This window comes from Carcharodon carcharias, chromosome 17 (genome assembly GCF_017639515.1).
Source record: "Carcharodon carcharias isolate sCarCar2 chromosome 17, sCarCar2.pri, whole genome shotgun sequence".
In the NCBI taxonomy this organism is placed as follows: domain Eukaryota; kingdom Metazoa; phylum Chordata; class Chondrichthyes; order Lamniformes; family Lamnidae; genus Carcharodon; species Carcharodon carcharias.
In genome coordinates this window covers 76,354,426-76,372,390 of record NC_054483.1, presented here as the reverse complement: position 1 = coordinate 76,372,390, position 17,965 = coordinate 76,354,426, and the positions used below count along the sequence as shown (strand labels likewise).

The 17,965-nt window shown below is 39.3% G+C and overlaps 1 protein-coding gene across 16 annotated transcripts in view; it reads left to right on the top strand.

Annotated features, from left to right (window-relative positions):
- LOC121289571 (fibroblast growth factor receptor 2-like) overlaps positions 1-17,965 on the top strand; it is a 177,776-nt gene that overhangs the window by 111,622 nt on the left and 48,189 nt on the right. For all 16 annotated transcript variants that reach the window (XM_041209105.1, XM_041209104.1, XM_041209103.1 and 13 more), the window contains 2 exons: positions 6,694-6,863; positions 11,552-11,675. In XM_041209105.1, the coding sequence (XP_041065039.1) occupies positions 6,694-6,863; positions 11,552-11,675 (294 nt within the window). The remainder of the gene's footprint in view (positions 1-6,693; positions 6,864-11,551; positions 11,676-17,965) is intronic.

Below are 17,965 nucleotides of genomic sequence, written 5' to 3'. Positions count from 1 at the left end.
ACACTCCCGCTATCCATGGGAGTTGGCAAATACACTGGGTGGGCCTTTATTGGCCCGCCCGCATAAAATGGCGGCACGGACCGGCTCTTCCGCCCCACCTCCCGACAATGGAAAATTCTGCCCAATGTCACTTTTCTATTAAAAAAATTATTGATGATATACATAGTGCAAAAGAGCAGGCTAGTGGCATAGTGAGTTAATACACTGACTTATTTTGTAAATATTTTGTTTCATGTGAGTGATTCCCAGCACTATCAGTTTGTTTAAGAGGAGAAATTCAAGAGTCAACTAGTATTGCTCACGCATATTCCACCAACACCAGAAAGACAGACGAGTGGTAACCATACTATTCTTCAAAGGCCCTACTTTCCGAATACTCATGGAAACAAACTTTTGTGAAAGTTAAGCTATAGCTTTCATGCATTGGGCACTGAATTACTCCAAACCAGTTTATCTCTTCTGTTTGAGCTAGATCCAAAATTGGATGTGCAAAGTAAAAATGCAGTTCCGGTCTCTGGAATACAAGTTTGTATGACTTAATTTAAACATGTAGGTATGAGTAGACCTTTACATTCCAATGGTGTACGTGTACTTTAGGTATTGTGCCCAGTAAGATATAATTTGAAACAAATTCATGGCATTCCTTTTCCTAAAAATGTATGTTCAAATTTCAGTTGAAGGAATGCAGTGAGGTTGCACTATTCTACACTGCATTGAATATGTATCCCTCTGTAGTTAACCCTTGAGTCAAATAAGTAGTCACTGATTGAAGGAGTGTTCAGATACAGGCCTGTTGTCAAGTGCAGCATTTTAGGAGATAAAATCCGATCAAATTAAGATGTTGAAAAATTATATGAAGCATTAAAAGAATCCTACTTTCAAACAGTAATTTGTACCATCCATTGATGTAGTTAGTGCTGATAGCTTTATGATCCACAGCTGAAGTTACCACTGGACAAGCCTGATCCTGGGGTGGAACCCAGCTTGATAGATCCTAACTTTTATTTGTTTGTTTAGGCATGTGGAGAGGGGCTACTGAACAGAGTCACCGGAGTCAGCTAATGAACTTTTAACAAAAGCATAAAACATTTTATTCAACAAGAAAAGATGAACAATGCTCCTTCGCCCACAACTATACCTTTACAGATATATATAGATTTGTAAGGATAATACAAGTTACAAAGCTATCTTATACTTGCCCAGGTTCTTGTGCTTACTTTAACTAGAAGGTCTTGGGACTTTCTCCTGTTCCACTCCCGTGGATTTGGAGACTTTCTTCTTTAACTTAGGACTTGCTATCTGTCCCTTTTGCTCCGGTCTCTGGCAGCTATTTTCAACCAACTTTAGCTTGGGACTGGCTATCTGCCCCTTCTAGGTTGCTTCTACTTGGCAGCTGTCTTCAAAACCACTGAACTCAAAACCGCTGTTTCTAGTTTCTTCTGTGTGTCTGTCGGAGGGACCTGCCTCTCTGGACCCCTGTTGCTAGGCAACAGCCCAGTTTTTCTACTCTTGTGTTTGCTTAACTTCTCTTGCAGTCGTAAACTCTCCTTAGAAATGCAGGCGCCATTTAAAGTGAAACTAAAACTCAACTTGACCTTTTCTTAACACACACATACAGAAGTACAAATTACATTTAAACATTAAAGCTAAAACTAATTCCTGACACCCACAAATACCAATATAACTAACTTAAACTATCTCTATTTCATAACAGTAGTCACAAGTGCAGCTAAAAGACAATTGACAATCAACAGCTGATGTCTGCACAGAATGGAAAATGATGCCTAAGTGGTTTTAAAGGAAGTAATTTGGAAGAGATGTACCAGTGGCATGTTAAATCTTGAAAGTTAGCTTGCAGAGATTTTCAAGTTTACTCGAGTATATGTCAAGGTGGGTATAGAACTGCTTGTCATCATTCACCTAGGGGTCTATGGCCGATAGTCTGTTGGGGAAAATAATTATCACTTGATGTTCCAGTGCAATTATGCTCTGTCCTGATGATTTAATTCTTAGTGATATAACAGTTCATATTTAGGAAAAACCATCTGGTTTGATGTTCAGGTTCCATATTGGTGGGCCATCACTTTGGAGCATTAAATGGTATTTGTAATATGGTGTGTAAAGAGCTTTAATTTATTGTAAGAAAATTGAAGCCTTGGTGGATTCTTAATGGTTTAACCTATATTTTGTGTTTACTCACCAGTTGACACCCATTTCTTTTATAGGAGAGTTCTATTGACAGACTTCAATTATAAATATGTCTTAGGTCATTTGGTAGTACAGAATTTGAGTATTGCTGAAGAAAGATATATTTTTGTCAAAGCTTTTCATCTTGCACTGAGCAGGACAATTTGCAGGAATACCAAATGTAAAGGAAACAACAATTTACACTATATAGTTTTTCCTAAATAGTTCTGAAATGTGGATGATGGGGTAGGTGGTGGCATAGTGGCATTGTCACTGGACTACCCATACTGACTGACCATACCCAACCAGCCTGTGCTTGCAAAACTCAAAATACAGTGCCCAACATTAGATGTGATTCCATGATTGGACAACATTTGCTAAATAACCCTCAGTGTGCTAAGAATTACGCTGACAACCAATTTAAGATTGTCAGCCTGGCTTGCAGTGTGGCACATTTGCATGTACTGGAAGCTACATACATTAATACACAGGGCCCTGAATTTTGCAGACAGGAAGAACATGTACAGATATTGCATCCGTTTCAGCTAAACAAAATAAGTGACAGCCATTCACTGGTTCATTTCTCTCTCTCAGGGCAATGTCTTGACCAATCAGAGTCAAGCTGCCTGGTTTAAATTTCAAACAATGCTTGGTAGTTAACTATCAGTCACCATCAACTGGTGAATTCTCCATGGCGGCGCCTCTACCAATTAGACACCACTTGCCAACCAATGAGCAATATCTTCTCATTCAGTATAAATTGTTTTTCCCATTACATTTGATATTCTTGTGAATTGTCCTGTTGAGTGCAAGATGAAAAGCATCAGCAAAAATATGTCTTAGTTTAGTCTTGAAAGAAATTTACTGTTTTCTGCAAAGCTGCTTTAAAACGTTAAGATAGGCTATTTAATCTTAGCTTATGGTCTTAAGTTCTATAATGTAACTGATAAAGTTTCTTTTAATAACCATAGCTCTGATTTTTAAGTGAGGGGGACAACATGGTATTGGTCTGCTTATGAATTATAGTTAAAGCTAGAGAAGGATGGATTGGAGGAAAGATTCTCTCCCCTGCCTCCCTCTCACCCACCTGGCCATTACCACAAAAATGGAAGGGAAATCCGAGAGCTTCATAACTTGTGCAGTTCTGGTCATTGCATGACTGGTGCTGGCGGTTATTTGAGAATGTGTTTCTGGCCTGCCATCTATACTTGTGCAGGAGGCAAAGGTAGGGGAAAGACCAAAAGCAAAAGGACAAAGACTTCAAATGTTGGATGAAGGAATGGGAATTAACTTGACACTTTCATCTCTTTTCTTAAATTAATATGTATTCCTTATTTCATAACTTGGTTTCAGCAGTGTTATTTAGAGAAGCCTTCAGTAATTAACAAATAGATATGGTAAAATATTACAATGGGAAAGCCTTAATAAAAGAAAAAACTAAGAAGGAATGTAGTTTACATGAATTACCGACCAGTTAACAGTTTAAAAATTACTAGTTTTTGCTGTGCAAAGCTATGATGAACAAAGTATTTGAAGTATAGAATTTGTGTCTGTGAAGAAGGTAGATGCAAAATAATATTTAATATATACATACAGTGCTTGGAGTCAGCACAGTTTTTGAAGGTTGTGTACAGCCACTTCGCCGCAGTGCTTGGTTTTAGCCTGTGTGACTCTATGGGGAGAATTTTGTCCCCATTGGGAGCAGGCGTGGGCGAGTGCGGAGCCGATCGCCTCCCACGATCTGCTGCGCACCACCATTTTACAGGCCTTATTCGGCCCGCCCAGCGTGACGCACGTCCAGAAGCGTTCAGCGCTATCTGTGCGGGCGGGGGGGAGGAGGGAGAGTCGGGGCCTGTGCTCTTTCACGCATGCGCGCAAAAGAGTACAGCAATCTCCCTGAGGTACGGAGCTGCCTCAGGGAGATAATTTCGTAATGAAAAATTGACAAAAAAATTATTCAGACGCTGTTACATGAGCTTTGACGTGTTTATGAATCTTGATATAAATTAATAAATCCTTCATGAAACCTCATCCCGCCCATGAGTGAGGTTTCATGAAAAATGCGAAGGCCACCTGGGCTCTTCGCCCGCCCGCCAAACTTAAATTTGGACAAGCAGCCCAATTACTTCAATTAGTTCATTAACGGCCTTAACAGTCATTTGACAGTTCGGTGGCCACGCAGCCAACTCTGGTGCGCGACGCCGAACTGAAGATTGGGATGACACGCGGTGACGTTGGGACACGCCCGACGTCACTGTGCATCACTTTACGCGTCGGTGTGTGCGGGCGGGCCCCACACGCCGCACAGAAGATTCTGCCCCATGAGTCATTTACAAGTTATTGTCGAGGATGGCATGAGGGCATAAATTCTGTTGAGCTGCGCTGGAGTTGGGAAGTCAAAATGGTCATGCACAATTCAATATAAAATTAAACATTACAATCTATGTAAGTAAAAACAAGTTTCTGAAGTGCAGTCATTCGAGTCATTTCCAACAGTCAGAGGTTCTACATCTGGCCTGCTAACATATTACAGGATCACAAATTCTGATAGTTGCTATTTTCTCCAATAGCTACTATTGGAACTGAATGGCCTATAATCACACCTTTTAAATTGTTTGTCAGCTTTTCTGTACTTCAAACAATTACAAGAATATTAAAGAGAGGTTTGTGTTTGAGTGTCTTCAAAATGATTAACTAGTAATGTCTTGCGTTACTGCTGTTCTTTGAGACTTTTTGCTGAGTTTCCTGAGAGCAAAACAAAAGCCGTGGAAGATATAAATCAGAGTCAAAATTTTGGGCCATTTATGATGGTGGTTTAATCTGGATTCATTGCCAATGCTGAAAATGCTGTAGAATGGAAACCATCGTTATTGTAAGGGAGTGTAGGAAGAGGCCCAAAAAGGAAATGGAATAAGGTCAAGTTTAAGCCAATTATTTTTTTTAAATTCCACGTTAGTTTGATTTATTTCAGGAAGTTCAGGTTGCTGTTAGAAATTGGATTTCACATAAATTAAATCAAATGTACAAACAAACTACATTTTTGATTTATAAAGATAAGGACATATTTGGGTTCTTTTCTGAATTTTCTTTCGGTTTTGCAAATCATGAACGAGCGTGAGGGAATAGTTTTTGTCTGGGTTTAGAGATGGAGAGTTTCACTGAAGTTCTTGAACAAACATGAATTGGGAGGCTGTGCAACATATGTATTGCAACAAAAAGGGATTCCTAAAGCCCAGAAATGTATAGGGAGTTCAAAATATAAAATGAGTAAAAGTAAAAAGTGACTTGCTAGTCTAGCTGTTTAAGGCTTATAGTGTTAGGAGTTCATTCATTTGTGTTTTTGGAGGTATTGAGTTTGCAGCCAGTTTCCAGGTCTGTATTTTGAATGCATTCCTCATTACTCAGGAGCATGTGCAGTCTTGGCACATCTGTAGAATCTCGTTTCAAACTGCTTGAAATGTGCACATCAATGGAAAATAGCTTTCTTCTAAAAGAACATTAATGCAGTTTTGTACCTTGAGGTTTGCTTTTAGCAAAACCGAAAGTTTTTTTTTTACATCCTTTATTCCCACAGATGTAGAGAGAAAAATACACTTGAAACAAGTAACATGCCACTGCTTCCTTTCTGGCAGAAGGAAAAGTACTTTCCTGGCTTTGCTTAAGCCTAATTAGTAAATTACTTTTTCATTAATTCTTTGGCCTTTATTGCAAAAATACTTGTTATAGAATTACTGTGATGTTTTTACTTGATTAACTTTAAGAAACTCAGCTAGCTTAGTTTTGTAGGCTGATTTGACAAACTTGTAATGTCAAATTGTATTAAAGTCACCTCCTGCTGATTCTGATCATCCTTGGAGGTTGTGGTGGGAAGGGTGTGATATTTTCAACTTCTAACTGCCTCTGTCGTGATGGAAAGGAAGGCAACCAATAAGACAACCTGACAGACCTTGAAAGCCTGTTTGCTCATTTGATTCAATTTTCAAGCAGATTATTAAATGGGGGTATGTCAGTACTCCTGCCCAAAACAGGCAATTTGATTGATGCCCAATGTATAAATTCCGAAACATGCAAAGTATGCCCTAGTCTGTGTTTCTAGGCATTAAGTGGCCTAACTTGTGATCCTTTTTTTGTGATCAAGACTTTTGCAGAGATAAGATTATTCATGCTGCTGCTGGCCTTACACACAACTTCTGCCCGCACTCCCTCCAAGTTCTACCTGTTGCCCAGGCCTATGCAGTGGACAGTTGAGCTTTAGTGGAACTCTGATTTTGGTCCCTGCTGGTTGCTAATAAAAATTAAATGAAGCCTGATTCCTGAATCTAGCTTCCTGATTCATACCTGTAGCTTGTAACCTCTGCCAATATCATTTGTTTTGTACCTCCTTTACTATTTCTCCTTTCATCCCAGCTGACGAGCCATCTGCCAGGCTTGAATGGTGTGCCATTAGCTACAAAAAGCTGTGGTTTTATGTTGTATTTAATATACATTGGTACTTGTTTGAAACAGGTCCCCCATACTGGACACAACCTAATAAGATGGAAAAGCAGTTGCATGCAGTGCCAGCAGCCAACACTGTAAAGTTCCGCTGTCCAGCAGCAGGCAACCCAAAGCCAACTATGCGATGGTTAAAAAATGGTCGTGAGTTCAAACCAGAGTATCGAATGGGTTCATATAAGGTAAGGGCTTATTTCTCCAGTTCATAATAACACAACCTGTGTAAATATACAGCAAATTAAAAAATGAGTAACCAGTCTTCCATTTCCCTGAAGGATCTCTGTAACCTAGCTTCTAATGCAGTTCAGTGGGCAAAACAAAATCTTGAAAATTACTCCAGCAACGCAATACATATTGTCACAAACCATCTGGGAATATAGTATGTTGGTAGAGGTTTGTGGTGTATGTGACTTGGCTGGATTCAGTGCAATGATTGTTGGACTTGGCAGAAGCAGTGGGACAGTGCTGATTTGCACTTGCACTTATAGCTCTTTGCCATTTAATTAAAATAGACAATTGTGCTGGTTTTTTGGCCCATGTAGAGTAGCAACTTGCAGGTATAAAGTGTCCTTTAATGTCGATAAAATATCCAAAGTTGCTTTACTGGGTGTAATGGAAATGGGTGCTTAGTCTAAGAAGAAGGAATTAGGAGGGGTGACCAAAAGTTTGGTCAAAATGCTGGAGTTCAAGGAGGACTTTTAAAGGAGAATAGGAAGGGGAAGAGACAGGGAGTTCTGGAGGGGATGTTTCAGAGTGTGTGGGACCTAGGCGGCTGAAGGCATGGCTGCCAGTGATGCGATGAAACAAAAGAAAGTGCGAGAGTGCCCTGTAGAAGTAGGTGGGGATAGGCCACAGAGGGATTAGAAGAAAAGGATGAAAATGTTAATATTGGGGGTAAGAGTTCGGGTGTAGTAGCAGAAGCAAATGTAGGACAAGAGTGACGGGACGAGCGTGACAGGGCGTGATGAGATATTGGCAGCTGTATTTTGTTGGATGAGCTGAAGCGTCTTTCGGATGAGGATGGAAGCACATTGGAGTAATTGAAAATCTTTGTTATAGCTAGTCTCTCAGTTCTTACCTGACAAATTGGCTGCAGCAAATGAAAACCAGAGTGTTCCAACTGTTACCATAAAATAAGGCCTGTGTCAGCCCATCAATGGCATTTAAATGAAGCTGACAAGAGAGGACAGTTATAAGCTGCTTTTCTGACTTTGTGCCCATTTCGGGGAGAAGTTGAACATCATCCCAAATGAGTTTCATTTTTGTTTTTGACCCTTTCCAGTATCAAGATACTGAAACCAAATGCAAGGCTCCCATAGCCACACTGGGCTGAAATACAATCACAGACCTGATCATTGCAGGACCTGCCCTGCAATATGGAGCTGAGCTTACTGAGCCTCTAAATAATGCTTTCTCTGCATAATAGCTGAGGCCATATTCAGTGGGGGCAGAAAGCTGGCAGTAGTGGATCAGCTCCCTCTATGTACTTTGCCCGATTTCACATTGGCTTGGATGGAAAGGAAAGGAAAGTAAGGGGCAGCCAATCTGCTGCAGTCTTGATTTTGGCCCTGCCAAAGTTGAAAATTCTAAGTATAGCAATCCTCAATTGTTAGAGTCATAAGCTCTATATAGTATTTCTGTTAGTTGTGGTGCAGTGTACAAAATGAAGAGTCGCTGTTTAATTGAGTTATATAAAGTGGGTTTTACTGTAGTAATGATCGCACCAACACCTCTTAGTGAAGTATCCAGATTATACTGTTTGAATGGTGTGGACATGTTAGCATTAAGATTCATGATCTATACCATATTTGTATGTGTGCCAGAACTGTTTGGATTAAGACGGATTCCTGGAAACAGTACTGCACTTGAGATTTTCACGTGTTACCAATGTAAACAATACAAAATAAGAAACTTTATTTACAAAAACAGACGAAGGTTATTTGCATTTCAATACATTTAAATTTAAAACTGTGGGATACAGAGCACAGCAACTGCCGAGTGTTCTGTGTGCAAGATGGAGCCAGTCACTCAACAGCAAGTGTCAAGTCAGTCATAAATCAAAAAAGTAGGGCACTAGGTGTCAAACTACTATACATGAGACAATCACAGAAGATGTTTAGTCTGGCCTGTACAAGTTAAAGTTGGTCTGTTTTGTTAGAGGGAACAGTGGTGTGAAGTATTTCTCGTTCAAACTGTGTGTGAAGGGCGTTTGGTTCTTGAAGTCCCTATGGATTTGAATCTAAATTGGAATTTGGTATCTAAAACTCTCACGTAGCAAATCGTTCAAGATGAAAAGGAACCTTTCATTTCTGGGGACATCGCAGTGTAGTTGTGGCAGTTTGGTCCCTATCTTTCAACACTTTGAAAATTGTTTTCACATAATGAGAAGCTGACAGAGTGGACCTCACACTATGAATGAGACATTGTGTGGAAAACACAAGTTCAGCATCTCTCCTCCTACTGATGCGTTTACCATAAAATTTATCAACAAAAAATGAAATGGCAGAGAGAAAAAGTTGTTTTTGTTGCCATGTGGTCTTATACTTAATCTGATATAGGATTCAGAACAATTGTTTGATTTTAATTTCTTCTACTGAGGCTGACATAATATCTGAAATTAGCAAAACTGCATACTTAACGTGCTGTATCATATTAACTGTTTAGTTTATTTATGCCCCATTTTCCCTCCCTGCTCCCCCTCCCACCTCCCATGCACTTCCTCATGATGCTCACCTCGGGCTGAATTTTAATTCCAGCGTACCAATCCTGACGCCAGGCTAAATTCTAGTTTGGGAACTTGGAAGTGGCCATGTTGGGACCCCAGAAGCGGTCATGTCAGGAACTTGGGGGATATTTTCGGAGAGGTGACCAAATAAGTGGCCACCTCCAGGAGCCCTGTCCAATTAAAGGCAGCGGACTCCACAACCAGGAAGATTAATGGGAGTGCACAATGCTCTGGCAATCCCAACAGGTGAGGTGGGTGCTACCACTGTAGATGGGAGACCATGAGGGCACCTCAAGGTGGAAACGCCTCTGAAGTCTTGCGAATTGTACAAATTATACTGTGGCCACAGCTGACAGGCCATCATTGCCCCTCTACAGGGTGCTTTCCGGCCATGACTGTAGCCTTTCGCTGGGCTGCTCTGCAGGATGCGCACCTATTTCCCCCTCTTCCCCACCACACCCCCATGCCTCCCACTGCCAAGAGGCCGCCACAGTTCTATCTGCTGGCTGCTGCCAACTCAGATCCAGAGTGTGGTCATTTGGCACTTTGGTTGGTCTAATTGGCTAGTTGCTGCTAGCCCAGAAGCCACACCTCTGAATATAGACTGGGGTGGGAACCTGCCAGCAGACTGGTACACCAGCTGGTAGCGAGAAATTGCTGACACACCCACTACCACCTCAGGCTGAAAATTCAGGCCCTTGTCTGAATTTGCTCTAAGAGTGGCTTATTGGACAGATTTCACTATGGAATGCTTTGCAGTTTGGGCTTTTCCTAAACACTCTGCTCTTTAATTGTGAAGAGGCATTTTAACCCACCCTGCCCAGTGGAAACGGGTAGGCATGCAGTTAAAATAATTGTGTCCACCCTGTTCTTACTTAATTTCTACCCATTGCTATCTTACTTGGATATGTTTTTTAGGGGGCTGACGTTCCTCCCTGGCTCAGTTGTGAGATTCATTTAATATATGCTGAACAGGATGTGTAATCTGGGTTTTAAGTGCCGATTAATATCTTGATTGTGTGAAATACAATTTGTATCTGGAACAAAGCCCCCATTTCCTTACTAATTTCCAGATCAGTCAGTATGTGCTGGTCACATTGACAATTTAACCCCCATCTTTCATTTTGAAAATTGGTCAGAAAAGTTGGCTTCTGTTTTAACTACATTCATTTGAAAACTTTGTGAAATAAAGCATAGAGACCTTATTATTTTGTCACATTTTCATCATTTTAAATGTATGAACATACATAATGTGCTGCTTTAGCATGGGTTATGCTACCTTTAAGCATGAAGCTCTGCCCTATAATGAAACATTCTACCCATGCATCGGTACACTACTCTGTCACTGTGCTTTCTACACACACACATGACATGCTTTGCTGCTATAAGGTATTCATTCTGCTCTCAATCATCTCAATTCCAGCTCCTGAATCTGTGCACTTGAAACTGTTTGAAGTATGCCATAATAATTAGCATGCCTAACATCACCATCACCCCCACCTCCCTGATCCCCTCTTCAAATTAGCACACTCTATATTGAGCATTGTGAAACTTTGCTTACCATGGTGACAATTTTAATTGTATACATTTGTATTTGAGTCACACACATAAGGTATATTCCCAGTTTTGAGAGGAGAGGTGCAGAGTTGATACTGTTCCTGTGCCCACTCTTAAGATGAAATTAAAATTCTCCTGATTCTCTCCTAGGCTAAGTATGTGCTTCAATTAATTTAAAGTAAAAGGAGGGGAGTGAGATGAGTGTGATAATTTCCAACCAACCAGAATTGTTAAACTATTATTGAGGTTATATGCAACAAAATCCTATAATAAGGACTAACAAACAACTGAAGCACAGTAGCATCACCACACGATTGGTACTCTGGTCTATTGCACATCTTCTGTCAGAGCCCATTGGGCCGAAAATACTTGTCCTTAGAAAAATACATAGAAAAGTGACATCTATGCATCTGATACTTCCAGCAACATATTCCTTGACGGCAAGCTGAGGTATAAGTTGAGGCAAAAATACACCTCAGATAATGTAAATTTAATTGCAGGTGAAACCTGAATAAAACGCAGACATTTTGTTGGGTTAAAATTCTGTGTAATGGCTCTCTGAAATAAAACTCATTCTGTTTCTGGCAGATTCGACCTCAGCACTGGAGCCTTATTATGGAAAGTGCTGTTCCATCCGATAAAGGGAACTATACATGTGTGATAGAAAATCTCTATGGTTCCATAAATCATACATATCACTTAGATGTTGTGGGTAAGTTCGCATTTAAGCACCAAACATGAAAATGATTATGTTGAATATATCTGTGGCGGCTTTGATGTTTTGTTAATATAGTATATGAACAAATAATTTGACACAGGGTTCAAAGTTAGAATGTGTTAGCAGAATGCTCTTGCGCACTACTGCTTATGATTACACAAGAGCTTAGTAAAATATAAAACATTTTGATTGTAACATATACAGTTTGCACAATGCCTGATTTTTTTTTCCTTTGTTGTCGTTGGTAGAAAATTTGAGAATTTATTTTATGTGCAAGTTTTCTTTACATGAAACCCTAACGATCTGCCTGACCAATAAATGCCACTGGATCCACATTACAGCTCTTTTTCTCTAAAACAAGAAGAAATCACCAGAACTAAACACTTTTAGTCATTCGATTAGTTGCTGTGTTTTATCATGTATATAGTCCATTTAGAAAGGAGAAAGGAATGCATCATTCAACATAAAAGGTGGTGAAATGCATAGGCAGTTACCTATTGCTGGAAAATTACACAGTTTAAAAAAAAATGATTATCACAAGCAGAGATTTATCGTGGCTTTGCACAAAGTATCCAAACAATAACCTTTTTCTTTCTCCCTGAAGCATAATTTATGGGTCCAACAATTGCTGTTATGAGATACCTTTGTAAGATATGTAAACAGTTGTCGCTCTGCCAAATAATGACTTCACAATGTGCACTCATCCATGGTAGAGAAACCATAAATAGAATAGTTCTGAGCTGAAATAAGTCACTTTCAATGGCAGTGTTTGATACAGCTTGTCTTTGGCTAGTTTCTTCCATGAGAACAGCAACATGAAACCTACACAATCAAATTCTTTATCATGCTTGGAATTTCAATTGCAAAGAAATTAAATTTGATTTTTTTCTTTTATATACATGTATATATAAACACACATCTGTGATATACACTGATATGTTACTGAGATGTTGTGGGCTTTCTTTAAAAAAAAATTTGCACGGAGAGGAGTTGCAACTGGATTGCAAAGGTAAATGAAGCTTTACTTATGGACAGTTATTCCAAATTTGTTGTTTTTTTCCAAAAGGTATTTTTGATTAGCTGGCCTTTTCTAATATAACAGTCTCCGCTATTTTATCTTGCATTATCTTATTCATCTTCTAACTCCTTTTATGCCTTATATCTGTTCTTTTAAAATAACAAAAGTGACTTAGTTAAACATTACGTACAGCATCTTTCTTCAACCCAGGAATAATGTTCAGAAGATTGTAAGTGCTTAAACTTATTCCATTAAGTATGAATCACAATGATTTACAAAAACGGTTTGTGGAAGTTTTCAGAATTAACACAGCAGGCTGTGGAATTGCTAATGTAGTGGTCTAGAGATATTAATTTGAAACTGTCCAGTTTTGTTTCTGCCTGATTGACCATTGAGCATTTGCCAGTTGAATATTACTGTAAAATAGCTTCTGGAATTCTGAACTAGTGCACACCTATCATTCAGCTGTCATGCAGTATGAACTATGCGCAGAAGCATTATTGGCATTCAAGTGAACCTTTATTTATTTTGTTTTCTTGTTTTGCTTGCACTCAATTCTTGAATTCTTGGAACTGTCCTAATTGGGGCTCAGCACACTTGTGTTAAATTCACTTTAAATAGATCTAGGAGCTTAATGTGATATATTATCAAATGTATAATGTAAATGTTTAACTAAGAACCCCGCATTTATACGACAGCTCAGATAGGTGGAATAATTAACCAGAATTGACTAACTCAAAGGTTCAGCCAACTTTCTCATACAATGAAGGCTCTTGTGTGACTGATTTGGTAGAGTTATGCTATTGATTCAAGCTTAGTTGCAAATTGTCAAAATTGATGAACAAGTCTATCCAGTAGCTTAAGAGGGAGGTGATTTCAATTCCCAACCAAGTTACAAGCTCACCATCACTCCCAGCAGATTTTTTGCTTGGGTGAATTCTGGTAGATCTTTCCAGGCATCTAATGGAATGTCAATCTGGTGGGGGAGTCATGTTAACATGAGAAAGGTGTTTCAAGGGGGCAGGGAGAGGTGCTGGGATGAGGGGCACTTTAGATTTGGTTCAGTTTAGCCAGCAGAATTACCAAGTATTGTTGGTAATAGCCAGAGAGAAGTACACAATTGGAAACAGACTGAGAACTGGCTGCCAAGTTGGAGAGCAAACCCATAGAACATTAAAAGTAGAGAATAGTAGAGAAATTTATTGCAATTCTCATGGTTCTAATATCTGGTCAAAGATGTTTGATCTCAATTCACTCCCACCCCTGAAGCTGTTTTGGCTGCTGTGTCATTTTTGATTAATCTTTGCTGTTGGCATAATTATTAAAATTCCAAATTTGAAGTTGTCTTTGGCAGCAAATCAAGCACTGACCAAACCTTGATTCAGTGACGTAATACCCTGTGAACAATGATTCTTCATACATAAATCACTTTCGAACTGCTCGCTACAAGTTCAAAATTCAACTTTTTAATCATCAGTGTAAAAGTTTTAATTCACTAGTTCATTTTGGTGGAGATTTTAGTTTGATGGTCAATTGTTTTATACGAAAAAAATTCAAGGCACAATGTAAGAAGTTGTTTAAATCCCTTTATACCAAAAGCGTTGATCATTAAAAGTAGCTTTCAAAGCAAATGTCAAAGGCTCAGCCAATCAAATGAAGAGATAACGTGTTCCTAGTTATATTATTAATATGTTCTTGAGTGTTGATGTGTGTTTCATAACTTTTTAATTAGAAATGATGCAATGTAAAGCTGTAGAACTAATTAGTCTTCAATGACATTTCAGGTTGTGTTGATGGGAGTGCTGAGCTAATCGTTTATATTTCTTTCACAAGCAGCCATGCCTGAATGGATTTCAAATACTAGTGCACCATTTAGGAATTTCCAGAACATCCTCTTGATCAGTTTCTGCATCTGGGAACCTTGTGTGTACTGGTATAATCTGCCCAGTTACACCAGGGGCATAATTTTACAGTCCCCCACTGGCAGATTTGCAGGTGGGGGGGGGGGGGGGCTAGGAAAATTCTGTGAGTGTTCCTGCCCCAGCCTGTCTGCAATTTTACAGGGGGCGGAGTGCAGCAAGCAAGTCCTAGGATGGGCTATTCTTCATCACCCCAGTTTATGCCCTGAAGTACATTTAAGGGCTGTTTCCCCCCTTCCTACACCACCACCTCCTCTCCCCAACCACGATTTTGAGGTTGGTGTGGAGAGAGTTCTAGGAAGTGGGTGGAGGGTGGGGAGGGGTCAGGGTGGCAGGGAAGCCCAGCACATCATTTTGGCTGGCAAACTCTCTAAGGCAAGACTTCCATCTGAGTGGGGGGGGGGGGCGGAAGCCCAGGAGCATTAAGTGGCCGTGTAGCTGCCGTGATCTCCGCTGGGTTGGAAACCCCAACACCTGAAAAATTCTGCCCCAGATAATTTTATAGATAATTGGAGGCTGGGGTTTAAATAGCTCATCCATTTCTCTACCATGAAAGTTGTTGAGCCTTTGGACCGTAACACGTTTTAAAATGGAGGGAGATCTAAATAAACGAAAGGTCAAACATGTTAATAGGGTAATTAGCTGTCAAAACCCACCCCTGTAGCACCTAGCTTTTTCATTAACATGTTCACTCACATTTTCAACACCATGGTTTTGAAGATTATTCCAAACTTTTATTACACTTTAAGTAAACGCGTTTCCTAACATCTAATTTCATTTAAAGTCTTCGGTCATACTTTCCCTGCCTTAATTTAATGTAACATTCAGATTTAATGTAACCTATACTGTTTGATATTTCACATTGCCTTGAGATGCTCTGTTATCCATATTTTGTCTATTTCCTCAGAGCTCTGCCCTTCTACATTTAAGATATATGGTTGCTATTCTTTTCTCCTGCCCCTGTGATGTTTGTATATGTTTCCTGGATTGAGGACCAGGTTTGAGTACTGCACCTGTGAGCCATTCAGTACTTTGTGAAACAGCAGCGTCACTTCTGGAGGCTTGTGCTCTAATTTTCGACTATGTAGCACAGTACTCCTCTTGCTTTCATAATTACGTGGGTACATTTTCCAGATATTGAAAGTGACGAGCCTAACTCCTTTCTGCGTCTTTAGCCTCCATTTATTGGATACTTATGATGCACAATGTAAAATATCATTTGGCAGAATGAACAGGCTAGTGCAGAAATCTAGGGGCAGGACTTTCCGGCCCCACCCGCTACCGGGATCATCCGGTCCTGCCGAAAGTCAGTGGATTTTTGGCTGCGCTGCCGAATCTCCCACGACAGATCCTGCCCAATAACGTGGCTGGAAAATCCCAGCCCAAGAATTCTATTTTGACATTGTATAATTGCAATTGTCAACCAAGAAATAGCCCTGATATATGAGCAGTAGAAATAAATTATTCTGTTTACTTATTGAAATTCCAGTAAAAAAAATTATTGCACAGTTAAAATTTAAATACCCAATACCTGAGATTGTGATAATGCTCTCAGTAGGCCCCTGGCATTAAAGTACCACGAAAACAACTGAGATTGTATTTCTGTCCTTATTCTCCATAAAAAGATGAGCAATTTGGAGGCAATTAGAGTGGGAAGTTGAAGGAGTGTTGTCAACTATCTCACTTACAGGTTTTCAGTCAGCCTTATCTCTGGGGGAAGTGGATAATTTAGCTCTTCATGAACAGGAAATTTAGTCATGAGCAATAATTGGAGTGGCAGATTGAAAAATTTGGTTAAAAGCGAAAATAATTTGTCGTTTTTAGTCACCATTCAATGTGATCAGGCCACAAACTTTGCTTTGTGAAGTAGTATCAAACCAGTGTCATTATGTTTCAAATTTGTAATTTGTAATGCTATTTGTAATTTAATGCTGAAACCAGCAAAGCTTTAATCCAAGCATTAAAAGATCTGATTTGTCCTTCTTATTTTTAAAAAAAAGTGAAACAAATGTTAAATTGTCACATTTATTGGGTGAGTTCAAAAAACAACATGCATCTGCAATAGCATGAAGCAGAGTTTATATTTGCAAAGGCCTTTTTTAATTAAAGGCTGATGTACGTGAGTTGTCAAGGTAGTACATGTTGCGTAGGCTTTTGTGTAAAACCACTTTCAGGTCAGCTCTGTTTTACTTCACCCTGCTATATAGTTAATCCCTTAAGGCAAAGTTTTGCTTTTAAACTGTGTTTGCTCTTCTAGATAGCTGGTTCACCCTTTTCATTAAGCATGTTTCAGTCCCATTTGAGCTTAGAACTGATGGGACTTTTTTTAACATTACCATAACTTTGTCATGAGAATGATTAAAACTTGGAAATTGGGGTGAAAAGGCACTTTCTTGGGTAAATATACGTACCTGCATTTATACCTGTACATTGCTAGTGTCTGGGAATTTCTAAATGGTTCATTGCTGAGTGGCCCCAACATGCAATTTTGACAAGCCAATATATAGTTGTTGACTAAATCCTGACAGTAATGAGCCTGAGTTTGACGTATTTACCTCAGAGCATGAGGCCTAAAACAAGAAGAGACTAGGACCAAAGCACAAAGGAATCTTCACCACAACTGGCTCTCAGGCAGTTTTTTGGGAGGTGAATAAAGAGTCTTTATTAAATCTACTGACAATCGAAGGTATGTGATTTACACCTGGCATTAGCTATGATTGCATAGCCATAAGCAATAATCAAGCAGATTATCTTGCAGAGAGCTCTTTTTTAAAAAAATATTATCTGACAAGGGCTTGCTCTAATATCCGGATAGTAATTTGAAGATGCAGGCAGGAGGGTTGACACATTTTACTGATAATTCAGGTTAATTCTAGCCTCAGTGCTTTACAATATATACTGCATATGCAACCCTATCGTCTTTCCTTATGTTGTTTTGAAGCCTTAGGTTTTACATTGTGGCAGTAAACTTTGCATGTTAACCTTGTGAATTCACCCTGAAGTCACATTGATTATTTTTATTCAATTTGACTTAATTCTCTGAAATGTTTTTGCTGTGCAGTGCGCTTTTCCATGAAAAGAAAAGTACACTCACACATAAATGTAGCTGATCTGTAGAGTGTATATTGTATGGATTTATATCGCTCCATTTTAAAAGACCAATTTAAATTGTCTTTCTGCTAACACTGAATTTGTTTGTAGCAAAATTGCTGCTGTGATTTTAGCACAAAGTGAAAAGAGATGAAGATTTTTTGTATGTTTATATTTTTCCAAAAAAAGGACAGTTTCACTCTCCTAATTCTGAGGCTGTGTTTTTTCAGCAATAAATGAAACAAGCACGGACATAG